Source organism: Malaya genurostris, chromosome 2, assembly GCF_030247185.1.
Source record: "Malaya genurostris strain Urasoe2022 chromosome 2, Malgen_1.1, whole genome shotgun sequence".
Classification (NCBI taxonomy): domain Eukaryota; kingdom Metazoa; phylum Arthropoda; class Insecta; order Diptera; family Culicidae; genus Malaya; species Malaya genurostris.
The window spans coordinates 279,660,729-279,673,827 of record NC_080571.1 but is presented as its reverse complement, the minus strand read 5'-3'; the positions used below and the strand labels follow the sequence as shown (position 1 = coordinate 279,673,827).

The following is a 13,099-nucleotide window of genomic DNA, read 5'->3' as shown; positions in this document are numbered from 1 at the left end:
AAAAATTTTTTTTTCAGGTCTACCCAAATTTTGAAATTTCATGTCGATCTGATGTTCGGATGTGAACCTTGCCAAGATTCGAGAACATTTTGTGGCACCCCTCCATGCGAACCCTAGCATGGTAGCGTAGAAGGTGGTTCCGCTGCTTTTGCACGTGCATGATGCGGCCGTTGGTTGGCCGGTTGCAACTTGGTCACATTTGTATGGAGCAAAAAATTTTTGCGCAGATTTTCCAAAACGGACTTCACGTTGTGAAAGTACGTTCCGAAACTACCAAAACGCACCATGTGTCGTTACGTTCGTTTACCATAGTAAGCCGTGACAACGATTTAATAAAATGCCTCTCGATACGAACCATCAACCATGGACACGTATATGGGCGGTTCGCTGTCTATGCCCGCATCGATAGGCGTTAACGGTTAACACACTGAAATACATTAATTACGGGCACGTATACAGGAGCGGTTCGCTGCATGTGCAACGCTGCCATCGGTGTTGTTAGCCATCGATACGTTTTCAACCAACCAACCAACCAACCAACCAACCACCACCACCAATCTCAACCAATACCCTAAACACTTGTGCACTTAACAATTTTTTACGACAAATACGACCCAAAACTTTACTTCACTGGGTTGATCTGATCAACAACAGATGGGAACTTGATCAAGTAACCCGGTTGCAACAAATTTTTGCACACTATACATACCACTGTGCACTGCTGACCTACCACCCCGTCGTAGGCAGCAGCGTGCATGTGGCCCGCTTTTTGGTTGCATGGCACACAGTCGCGTGTGGCACTCGGTCTTGGTCATGGGACCACACTGCCGGGTGGCATCACAATGCAACCCACAATAATCGCACCTGTTTCGTATGTATCTCATTTGTTTATCATTCAGTGGTACCATCCCTTGCTGCATTCTTCTCTACGACCAACCGCTGACATTCGCCGTCATACCAGTCATTTCCTCGATTCGATAACCTCGTACCTAGTACGGTTGCAGCAGTGCTACTCACGGCTGGCCTTATATTCCTCCAGCCGTCTTCTAGTGTTGCCGCGCTAATCTGCTCTTCCGTTGGTAGCACTTGCTCCAGTTGTTGCGCGTATTCCTCTGCAGTACGAACACTATGTAGCTGCTCGAGTTTGAGTCCCGGCGTTCCTGTGCGACGAGTGTTGTGCACCGTCGATAGTTTTGAGCGCATACAAACCGCGACAAGTGGTCAGAATCAATATTGGCACTGCGGTAGGTGCGGACATTGATGACGTCGGAGAAGAATCGCCCGTCGATGAGAACGTGGTCGATTTGATTTTCCGTATGTTGATCAGGTGATTTCCAGGTGGCTTTGTGGATATCTTTGCGGTGGAAGAAGGTGCTTCGAACTACCATTCCTCGGGAGTCTACAAAGTTTACGCATCGTTGACCGTTGTCGTTTGTTACCGCGTTCAGGCGCTCCAGCCCGATCATTGCCTCCCGGCCTCATGTCGCCGATGACGAGTTTTACATCCCGCCGTGAACAGCTGTCGTAGGTTCGTTCCAGCTGCGCGAGTTAAGAAATCAAGTCTTTGGATTTCTTTTTAAAAAACGCCAATTCCAGCTTAAGGTTAAATCAAGACTGACTTTTATTCCGATAAATTAAACTAACAATACCCTAGCTGCCGTGCGTTCTGCACACGTTGTCACAATTAGCAACATGCCGAAATGTACACCGTGTTCTGCGTCAGCACATAATGTGCTCTGCTGCCTGTTTACTGGTGTCTGCGGATGCAAGTCCGGGTAGCAAGGTCGTTAACTCGCGTAAAATGTTTCCTTCTCGTCATCGGGTCTCGTCTCATGTGGGCAGTGCACATTGATGATGATGTAATTAAAGAAACGACCCTTGATCTTCAATATGCACATCCTATCACTGATTGGCTGCCACCCAATCACGCGCTGGCGCATCTTGCCCAACACTACAAATCTCGTTCCTAAGGCGCTGGTTGTCCCACAGCTCTGGTAGAAGGTAGCCGCTCGATGCCCACTTTTCCACACCTTCTGTCCCGTCCAACAAAGTTCCTGCAGTGCTACGACATCGAAGCCGCGGATTTGAAGTTCATCATGCAGCATTTGGTCGTATCCTGGGAAGCCAAGCGATTTGCAGTTCCATGCGCTATGCTTCCAATCGTAGTACTTATTTCGTCGCGTAGGTCTTTGCCGATTATTCCGAGTCGTATTTCTTCCTTGATTATGCGTAACAAGTGTTTTCCGGGCGGCTTGTTACGCCTGCACCAACCTCCTGTCTCGCCGGAGGGCCATTGTGTCATCACTGTTTAGAGTCCCACACTGACACAAGGACGGTAATCAGCCGCTCCTAACATGGAGAACAGACGTTGTTTCGAGCCGCCCCAAAATGGGGAACAGATGCTCGGATAGGCTTGCTCTCTGTAAAGAGAAAGCAAGCCCCCGCTTCCCTGTCAGCATACGACCAAGGTCCCTCCGGGCTTGGTTACCCGATCTTTCCTATGGTTACTCGTACCCCAGCCGGCACCGCGGGGAAGTAGGGATAGGAATTTGATCAAAGTGAGATCTAAATGACCACAAAGAAAAAGTCGCGAGTTGGGCTAACCGCACGAAAGTTCACGTTTTGTCTGCCAAAAGAGCTGCATGTACCGATAGAAACGCCATTTTGTGCTACGCAATGACGGACAGGGTTTTGCGTTTATACTTACCTGCTCTTGAGAGAATTCTAAACGAGCATGGGGTAGATCGGAATGTTGGACTCAGAGCTGTTAAATGTCACTATCAACGAGCAACTTTGCACGATGAAGATTGGATAGTTTATGTCACTGGACTGCTGCCAACCAGGCTCTACCAATCATCATATATTGAGTGTCTGAGAGCCGATCTGTCATAACTTAAATTCTCTTGATATTATACTCACCAGGACGCTCATTGATTGCCGATGCGATTGATATTATCTTCATTTCTCCTGTCACTGCTTGATTGCGATGTGACTAAATATTAATCAAGCAGCATAAACATTGAATTAAATTCATGTACACCAATAAACTCCGAAATCCGATGACTTTTTACAAAGAACAATTAACTTTATCAATTTATGTTTGTTAGTACTCTCATGGAATTTTTTTACTTCAACAGGGAATAGGAGAATGAGAGAGAGAACAAAATGCGTCACCTCTCGATCAACAGAGCATAACAGGATTCTATCAAAATTATATATGATCTTAATATTTATATCTCATTCTGTTATAAATATCAATCAATATCAATCCAAATCAGAAGCAAACATTCAGATTTTATCAAGATTATAGCAAGGCCAAATATTATATTACGGGCCGTTATATTTCAGGTAAAACTATACTAGAGAATTGAGAAAAAAAAAAAAGAGTTCAAACACTTTTGTCGATCATGTTTTTGACTTTCAACCCGAAAAATGCTATGCTTCAATTAAGAGCAGTAACAAACATTTTGTCCAATTTCACATACCTGAAGATGCCTTTGAAAACAATAATTTAATATTTGATTTTCAAATTACAGCCTAAATTTTAAATTTGAGAACGTTCCTAAGTAATTCCTACTAAAATTGTGTAAAGTTTTTATTCAAATATTAATTTTGAACTGAAAGTAAATATTTTTCAAGATGATTTTGCGCTTTTAAACTCGACTAAAAAATATTGGAAATAGTGATATAGCATTCGACTCAGTTCATTGAATCCGCAATGTTTTCTAAGAGATGATTTTCACAAGCTTGGAGTAAAATAAATGCTTGAATTCTTCAATTTTATCGGTGGCCGATTTTTGTTTCCGAAAACACAGAGTGATAAGTGTTAAAAATTTCAAAACGTCTTCAAAAGTGACGCTGCAATAAACGGAAAACAAAATCAAAACTTTCTCGATTTATAGGTTTTTTAGTTGCAGATTGAAAAAAGTAACTTAAGGTTAACGGACCCCGGATGTACTGAAAATAGAGAAAAAAATCATTAAAAATTCGTACCGATTTATGTTTAGTTCTTGCTGTTCTTTATACTATGTTGATCTGATGATTTTTTACGTAGTTCTTAATATAAAACTTTGTTAATAATATATTGAAAAATGTTTTTTAGTGGCGCTGATTATATCATCATGGCCTAACGCAAACTAAAGTAATATCGAATCACTTTCACAATTTTTGGATAAAAAATCAGTAAAATCGAAATGAGTTGGTTAGGTCATCAATTAATATGATCTACGATTTGCCGATATCGAATTTAGCCCGTTGTTATCTGTATCATTGCATAAACATTTTTACATTCATGAATCAGACAAAAACGATTCATCGCACCATAATACCTTCGATTTGAAAAGTTCAATCTATCCATATCTGATAAATTTATAATAGTCTCATTTTGTAGTATTTTGATTACTTCCAATCCGGAACCATGAGCAGGGATTCAAAATTTGCAATGTAGAGTTTAAAGTAACCGACCCGCATTATGAGACTTTCCATTTGAATTATTTTTCTGTGAGTCAATCTAGGAAGATATCAAACAATCAAACTGGAATAAAAGTTCAATTTTGACATTACTGTCGGGTCTTCTGGCTGCAGATATCGCAAACTAATGTGATTAAAAGGCAATAGCTTGATCATTAATCATAAAAACTTGCTATTCAAATCGATGTTATATACACTTCTGATTTTTCACTGACTTTCAAACGAATTTTTATTCTAATCTAAATTTACGAACATCGATTCAGCCATCTCCGAGAAAATTAAGAGCACATTTTAATCAAATATACCCGCCAATCGACATACATACACGTACAGACAATTCACTACTTCAATTGAACGAGCAAACTGATTCGAATTAAAAGTCGGCCCTCTTGGTACAAAGAAGAAAAAACTGAAAATCTATCATTCATTAGTTGATTTCCTCAGATTTTATAAGGTAGTTTTGTTTCACTGAATTCAATCATTTCCGTTCATTCACAACTATTCTTCAGTACCGAAAAAAAAGCTTGCTCATAGTTCTAAAATAGCCCCTTTGTCATTTCTATGCCGGTTGGAAGGAAACGACAAAAGAGGTGGAGAGCGATAGTTTATTTTTTGAAGCAATATGGCCTTACACTAGTTATTATATGATGCCAATATATCCTTCCAACCTCAGTTGGTTCTCATGCCCCGATGCAATCGTAGCGTATGTTGGCAACTCAAAACTTCCCGGTTCGAAACCAGTCGCTTAACTGTTCATGTTTTTTTAACGCAAATCAAATCGCCTAAAGTTATGCAATTTCACCTTACTTCGCGAAATCTATTTTTAGATTTGCACGATAAAGCCTTTCCCCCAAAAAATGGGTAATAACATCTGAAAAGTCGTACTAAATTTCTAACAAATTGATATATAATATTGATATTTACATATCAAGGTTTGTAACAATTTTGTTATCACCTAGGTTAAATTGAGTTATAATTTTTGTTATTTTAACTATTAACGAGGCCAAGATTATGACTAATTCAGATAGAAAAAGGCGGGTGGGTAATGTCAGAGACATAACTGGATGTCGTGAATACGAAAATAACTGACATGTTCCTTAACACTTCCGAATATCAATTAGTTGATCAATTGTATGAATTATGCAAGCATTCCCCTTTGCACATTTTTCGCAAAAACAAAGAAGGCTTCACTTTTTGTTGAGACGCTTGTTTCTACCTGATTTCGTTTGTAGCTTTTTCATTAATGGGCGGTCCTAACGGCTATAAAAATAGCCGCATTCAGAAATTTAATGTTGATTATTTCATTTCGGATTTGCATAATTTATTGAAAGAAACTATCAATATGCTGAAGGGACTCGTTTCTAGCATTCAGAAAGGTCAAATTGCGTAATTCTCTACGACATTAAACTCTGGAACATTTTTCGCAAAAACAAAGAAGGCTTCACTTGATCTAGATTACTGTGAATTTCACACAGCAAAAAGTGCACAAATCTAACCAAACTGTTCTAGATTTGCACTAAACTGAGGATATTTCCTTTCGATTTGCGAACAACAAATCCTAATAGTTCTTTAGAAAACTTTTAGAGCCATTAGAACGGCTGATTTTGTGCAATGCTCTCCACCGTTGTTTTTTTCCCAATGCTAATGACTGGCAGCTGTGACGTAATCGCTCTTGTCGAAAGCGAAACTAGCTGTGCAGACGACGCAAAACACATCTGCTCGCAGTGGCGATAGAATCCAAACTGATTGAATTTTTGTTAAGAGATTTCCTTTTATGTGATTTCGTTTGTAGCTTTTTTACTAATGGGCGGTCCTAACGGCTATAAAAATAGCCGAATACAGAATTTTAATGTCGATTATTTCATTTTGGATTTGCATAATTTATTGAAAGAAACTTTCAATATGTTGTAGGGATTCGTTTCTAGCATTCACAAGGACCAAATTGAGGAACTCACTGCGATATTCACCACTTTTCGGAACATTTTTCCCGGACGATTTGTTGTACAGCAGCAGATATTTTGTTCTCTTCCTTAGAACGCGTTCTGATTGGCTGGTGTTGACATGGATCAAATGAGACAGGTTTTTCAATAGTGTACTATTGAAATACTTCAATGCGTTTACTATACACGTTTAAATTGAAAAATTTCGATTCTATTGGTAGTTAGATTATATAAATCCTTTCACAGATCACTGAGCTATGAGCTTTAAAAATACGAGAAAGGCAAACGCGCCTTATGAATTATCCTCTTTGATACTCGTTTATACCAAACATTTCAGAAAAGATTAATTTTGAATTATTTGAGACTATGTCACAAAACTGAAAATTTTATCATAAAATTGTGATCATATTTCCGATGGCATTTCGCAAGAATTATGTTGATTCATTAGATACAACAATAGATATTCACGATCAAAAACTTATCACTCTCTCAGAGGGTAAATTTTGAAAAGGCACCCCATAGTAAAGTAAGTCGTATTCACGACAAAAACGAAACAACCCCAGATACAATTTCGTTATCCCTTATTGATCGGGCTGTCTTTGACTGAGTATACTTCTACTTGGTCATTGAACTATCTATTATCTCATTTGACAGACACTTTGACCTTACCGATTACAGTTGACGATGATTTTAGTCAGTCTGTCAAGGTCATTTGACATGACTGACAATTTGCAGCTCTGGTTGGACTCTGCATACATCCGAGGACGCGCCAATATTGCGGATACATTATGCCGGTTGTATATTGGAGTTAATAAGCCGTTTGACGAAACATCCATTCCGTGGGAAACGGTCAGAGTGGAATCTACCTACTTTGGGTTTCTAATGATGGCAAAAGTGCAAGATGTTACAACGAAGGATGGTATTGAAAGTTACTGTCAATATTAATGTCAATTGTATGGGTGCGCAGTGTTGCAATTATGGCGCGCACAAATTTGACATTTCTCTCCCCTACTTCTATGTACGAGATTCGAAGCTGACTCACCTCACCTTTGCTATTAGCATAAATCAAATAAACATAGATTTCCCAGTGTAATAGTAATATAGTTGAGCAACCCGTGACACCAAAAGCACCGTCTGGTGGAGAATGGGTGCGTAAATGCTCCTAAAATGCATGCAAAAAGTTGCCTACGCATTTAACACAACCACAGTATCTAATGGAAAAAAGTACACCCGTTTGTCACTAGAGGTGCTGTTAGTGTCACCGTACAGTGAGAAATCTATGTTTATTTGATTTATGCTATTAGTCAGGTAGTTGCACGCCGAATCGTGAACTAAAGCATGTAAAATATGTGCTACTATCGGTGAGCCAGAAAAGTTCCATCCCATGAGACAACACATTGTGACTTTTTTGCAGAAGAGGGAAGATGTGGGATATGGATACGAAATGTTTCATATATGACAGCTACATCAGTGTTACAACGGAGAACCACCAATATTCGACGCAGCCCTGCAATTTTATCAGCAATTTTCACTATTGTGAATATCTCGACTTGTACTAAATTCAACAACATAATTCTTCCTCCATGCTAACAGTAATATGAATAACAATTCATAATTAAACAGCGTGACATAACCATAAATAATCCAAAAATTATTGCACAGGTCACACCAAACCGATCTTCAGAAAGTCTCTTCAGTTACCTATTTGATTTCGCTGATGGTGTTAATATTGTGACACATAACTAGGAGATGAAGATGACAACATACAAGCACTTCGCCGACGACACGACCAGACACTCCGAACCAAAACGAAATAATTTTTTTTTTTTATATCGTTTATTTATACCCGGCTTTAACTTAATTTTGGTCGTTCGCCGGGGAAATAAAAATTGTTCCTGAATGATTTACCGCCAGTTACCCCAAATATAGCGACTCCTTGTGAAATATGAAAATAAAACTTTCAAACAACACTGTTCTGATTGCTACAAAATAGTTACCAAGGTACCCTAGCAATATGAATAAACAAACAAATTAAAAAAGTTCTTCTGAATTTGAAAATTGCCATTCAATTGATTCCTGGGAAGAAATAAAGAAAATGGTGATAGAATAGTCCTGGAGAACGGCCAGTTACTCAACCAGATCTGTTTCTGAGATAAATATTGATATGTATATTGAATACTTATTTCATTTTGTTTACTTATTGGTAGGGTATTTCGCTTTTTCCTGTAAGTTCTGATTGTACCTTATGATAAAAAAAGAACCGGAATTTTCATTTTAGAATTCCCGCGCTTGTCCAATCGGTAAACTTTAATTCTCTCAACGTTGGCAATACTTTTATACACATTCTGTCAAATTTTGACGCATATCGTAGAATTAGTCTTTGTTTGGCGTCCATACAAAGAAGATTTTCGTGTGGCGATTTTTATAATGGATGAAAATTTAGAACAACGTGCGTGCATCAAATTTTGTGTTGCAAATGGATTTAAGTATTCCGAAACGGCGAAAATGTTAGAAAAGGCCTTTGGTGAATCGTGTCTAGGAAAAACACAGGCATACAAGTGGTATAAACGCTTCAAAGGTGGTCGTACATGCTTGGATCATGATGAGATCCCTGGCCACCCAACAACATCTGTTACTGAAGAAAACATTGAATCGGCGATTGTCAATCTCGATTACATGCTACGACTCAAGAATATTAAATATTAAAGAGAGCAGATACGAAATATGGATATTTGAAGTCTATCTTTACTTTAGTCTATTTGGACTATCTTTACTTAAGAAAAACATTCGTAGGAAGATACAGACCGTACTATAGCACTTCACTAAGAATCTATTATAAATCTTCACCTAGAATTTCTTTTAGTAATGTTTATCGAAGTCGTATTGGTCGTTTTTATATTTTACATTAATTATATCCGATAGTATCGATTTCATGTTTCGTGATCTAAATTACTCTCTTTGTTCTTTAATCGAACCGCATTTGTTTGATAAAAATGCATTGACTTATTTTGCATCTCATTTCGCTACCTTTTATATCTTAAAGGTCTCGTTCCAACCACTTCATTCCTAAACATTTGGATTAGTGTGAGCGGTTTTCTCGGCAGCATCCGGGGGCAAATCGCAAACGCGATTGCAGACAATTTTGAAGCCTCTTAAAAAAATCATTAGTTGTTATATTAGCTATCGATTTTAATTAAACCTGGGCAGGCGCGTAGCCAGAGAAAATTTTCGGGGGGGGGGGGGGGGGGTTTTAGAACATGGTGATAAATCAACACATGTACAATTTATATCACAATGTTTCCCATGGGTTATAATTTTTTGTTTCGGGGGGGGGGGGGGGGGGGGGGGGGGGGGGGGGGGTTGAACCCCTAAAACCCCCCCCTGTGTACGCGCCTGAACCTGGGTATAATTCATTGTATAGTGTGGACTTTGCGTCTGCTTAGCGGTTCAAGTTGGACTGCTAGGCGGAGATGGCAGTTCTACTTGAACTGCTTTAAGCACTGACGAGCCGAAGGCGAAACGCAAAGAAAGTTCATTTATACTTGCCATTTCGTTTTCTTCCTTTGCGCCCTGATTTATAGCCGTGTTGAAATACATATAACATATTGAGTCGTTTTGTCCTATTTACATTTTTAAATGGAGCAACAATAGTAACCTAGGATGTTGTACCAGTTATTCTAAAAACAACAGTTTATCAACCTGGGTTGCCAGTATCAAATATATTTCCTAAGCTTTCATTTTGACATTACGAGTTACTGAGGGGTAGTTAAATTTACGATACAGTTTTAATAGGCGGGTGGCAGGTCGTGTCGTCGACTTCGCCTTTCATCTCGAATATTGAATATTCGTGTATTTGGGTTCACAGGTGACCGCCGACAATGATACCGGCAAAGAAATACAAAGGCTTATTCCAGCAGAAAATTGTGCGTACTTTGAACTCTCAAAACCCTTGAATCGAATACGCCATCGCACGAAATTGACCATCTACTAAACGATTATGGTGGACGAGGATCAACGCGCTTTTAAGAAGAATCTGCTGCGAACCATCTATGGTCTAAGATAGAATGTGGAGACGGCGTATGGACCAAGAATTGCTACAGCAGATTGGAGATCCAAAAAAGAGAAACACATCGAGTAAGGTGGATTGATCAATGGGGGGGGGGGGGTCTTACGAGGTAGCCGTGCCATGAGTGGCTGGCAAAGAGCGACAGACAGTGAGACGTAATGTGATAGTTTTGTAATTAAACTTCATTTCTTCAGTTTTCAGTTAAACTCTATATCAATAATTTACGTGCATCGTTAAAATGAGAAAGATAATCGATATTGATCGTAAAAACATTTAAGGCAACTTTTTCTCAAAAAGCAATTTCCATAGGAGTGCATAACGTTTGCATAACGTGGAAAGCTCTCATTTCTTCACTATCAGCAGTAAATAAATCATCTCCGCTAGTTCTACTCATAGAAGCGTACGTACATTCGATTCACATTCAAATGGTTAGGTTCTTCTAAAATGATACAGGGTTTTTGTTTTGTTTCTCAGTCGAAAGTAACTCTCCATAAAAAACCTCGAGGAAGTCAATCAGCAACCGATTGTTTCAATCGGTTTGCAGTGTGCTAAGTAAGTTTGAGGATGGCTTGTGCGCCTTTTCCATCAGTCAATCGTCCGGACTCATGTTAATCTCTTCTCGTTGACCGTTTTCACCATAACGTACCCAGGATTGCTGAAGGCGTCGTTCGCCGCTAGTGATTTGTCGTCGGGCGCTCGATCCAATCGTTTAATATTCGTGTACTCGCGTTCGGGTTGTTGAATTTTCGATGTTCGTACCGTCGGTACGGGGCTGGTTGCTTCGGTTTCCGAGTCGGAATTGAAACCCTGTCCGGATATGCCGCGATTGTGTAGCATCGGAATTTCCTCGGGAATACCCTTTTTCTTGTGACGTTTACTGCCCTGCTGCGGACTGGTGTCCAGATTGTTCTTCAACGTTGGTGACGGTTGACTATTGTTGAACGAGGCAAAGTCAAACTGGCTCTCTTCCGAGTCGGACTTGGCACTTGTCATTTTCAGATAGTCCGGCTTGTCGGAAACTGTGGAAGGGAAGATTATCAATTAGTAGAGATTATTTTAGGATGTATAGAATTTAGGCATACTGGGCGGTAACGGTAGTATAATTCCGTTGACGTAATTTGGAGGCGGCCGAGGAGCCTGATCTTCCGGAGGACCAAGGCTGGTAAGATAGTCTGGTTCACCTCGTTGTTCCTTTTCGGCATTCATCGCCAAATATGGCTCATTGAGATCGATATAATGCTAGAAAATAAACAACATACAGATATTTGTTTAAACTAAAGGTAACTCTTACTCACATCCCTCAGCTCCTCCGGCAACATTGCGTTGAACCGGCTTTTCAGATCTTTGAAACTGGGTCTCGTGTCTGGCTTAACATTCCAGCAATTTAACATAATATCATATACGTCTTGGTTGGCATATTGTGGCTTATCCATCCGGTAACCATCGCGTAGTTTGTTGTACAGCTCCTGATTGGGTTCCATTCCCGGGTACGGTACCTTGGCCAAAGAGAAGAACTCCCACAGTACAATACCGTAGGCCCACACATCCGAGTATGTTCCGAAAATGTTATCACTAATACTTTCCAATGCCAGCCACTTGAATGGCAGTGGTGCGTCACCTTTCTTTTTGTAATTGTCACTCTTATACATTGAGCGAGCAAGCCCAAAGTCGCAGATTTTCACCACATTGTCATCACACAGGAGTATGTTTCGTGCGGCAAGATCCCCATGCAGGACCTTTCGAGATGCTAGGTATTCCATACCGCAGGCCACCTGGGAAGCCCAGCAAACCAGATCGATTGTGGTCACCGATCGGGCAGGGCCCTTGTAGTCCATACCGTAGTTGGAGCGCCACAGTGGCTCTTTTGAGTTGACGCTGTTGTTGGTGTTTGGTTCCTCGGCTGTAATTGAAAAAATGTGTTAGCTATCGTAAAAAACTTACATCAGCTCGAAGCTACTACAAGTTCTGTAAGTAAAGGAGCTCTTGGATACCCTAGAAAAAGTTATAGTTTGTGGTTCGCTAGCTCCTATCGTATGCCTTAATTGATAACACATATAATATAAGGCTGCGAGCGATCATTGGTATAGTAAACTTTAGGTATGGTAGAATTCAATGTTTGCCACAAGAGTCAATTACGTTAGACTCTCCAGTCTCCACTAAATGAGAGAGTTGGCGCTGAAGTAATGAGTCGTGTGATTGACGAAAATTGACGCAAAGAAAAACGGTTTATGATTGCAAAAATTATCGAGCAAGATCGAGTGACTACTTTTAGTGTGGCACAGTTAGAGGAGTTCTTTGAGGTCTATTTATACTATCCCGATCCGGATCAAAGACGGCATAGTTCCGTGCATGGACACCAACAATTTTTCACAAGTATTCAATGCGTGTATTCACATTTTTCCTGCTATAGTTCGTGTCGGTAAAAATTCACTTTTGTTTGCATATAGTTGTGGTCTTTCTAGAACGTCCAATAAATTATCTCTATTTCTTGGGTTCAGGAAGATTTGATTCTATTGTGGAATATTTCATCCTCTACTTCCTATCAAGAAAATAATAAGAATCCAGTGTAAAAAAGTTTTTCTTTCTCACCAAGGCCGATATGTTCTGTTACCTGATTTTTGAT

At 39.8% G+C, this 13,099-nt stretch overlaps 1 protein-coding gene across 3 annotated transcripts in view; it reads right to left on the bottom strand.

Annotated features, from left to right (window-relative positions):
• Window positions 1-10,675: 10,675 nt before the first annotated feature.
• LOC131430261 (vascular endothelial growth factor receptor 1) overlaps window positions 10,676-13,099 on the bottom strand; it is a 140,469-nt gene continuing 138,045 nt past the window's right edge. For all 3 annotated transcript variants that reach the window (XM_058595079.1, XM_058595078.1, XM_058595077.1), the window contains 3 exons: window positions 11,772-12,376; window positions 11,559-11,715; window positions 10,676-11,495 (listed from right to left, as the gene is read on the bottom strand). In XM_058595079.1, the coding sequence (XP_058451062.1) occupies window positions 11,080-11,495; window positions 11,559-11,715; window positions 11,772-12,376 (1,178 nt within the window). In that variant the 3' untranslated portion in view covers window positions 10,676-11,079. The remainder of the gene's footprint in view (window positions 11,496-11,558; window positions 11,716-11,771; window positions 12,377-13,099) is intronic.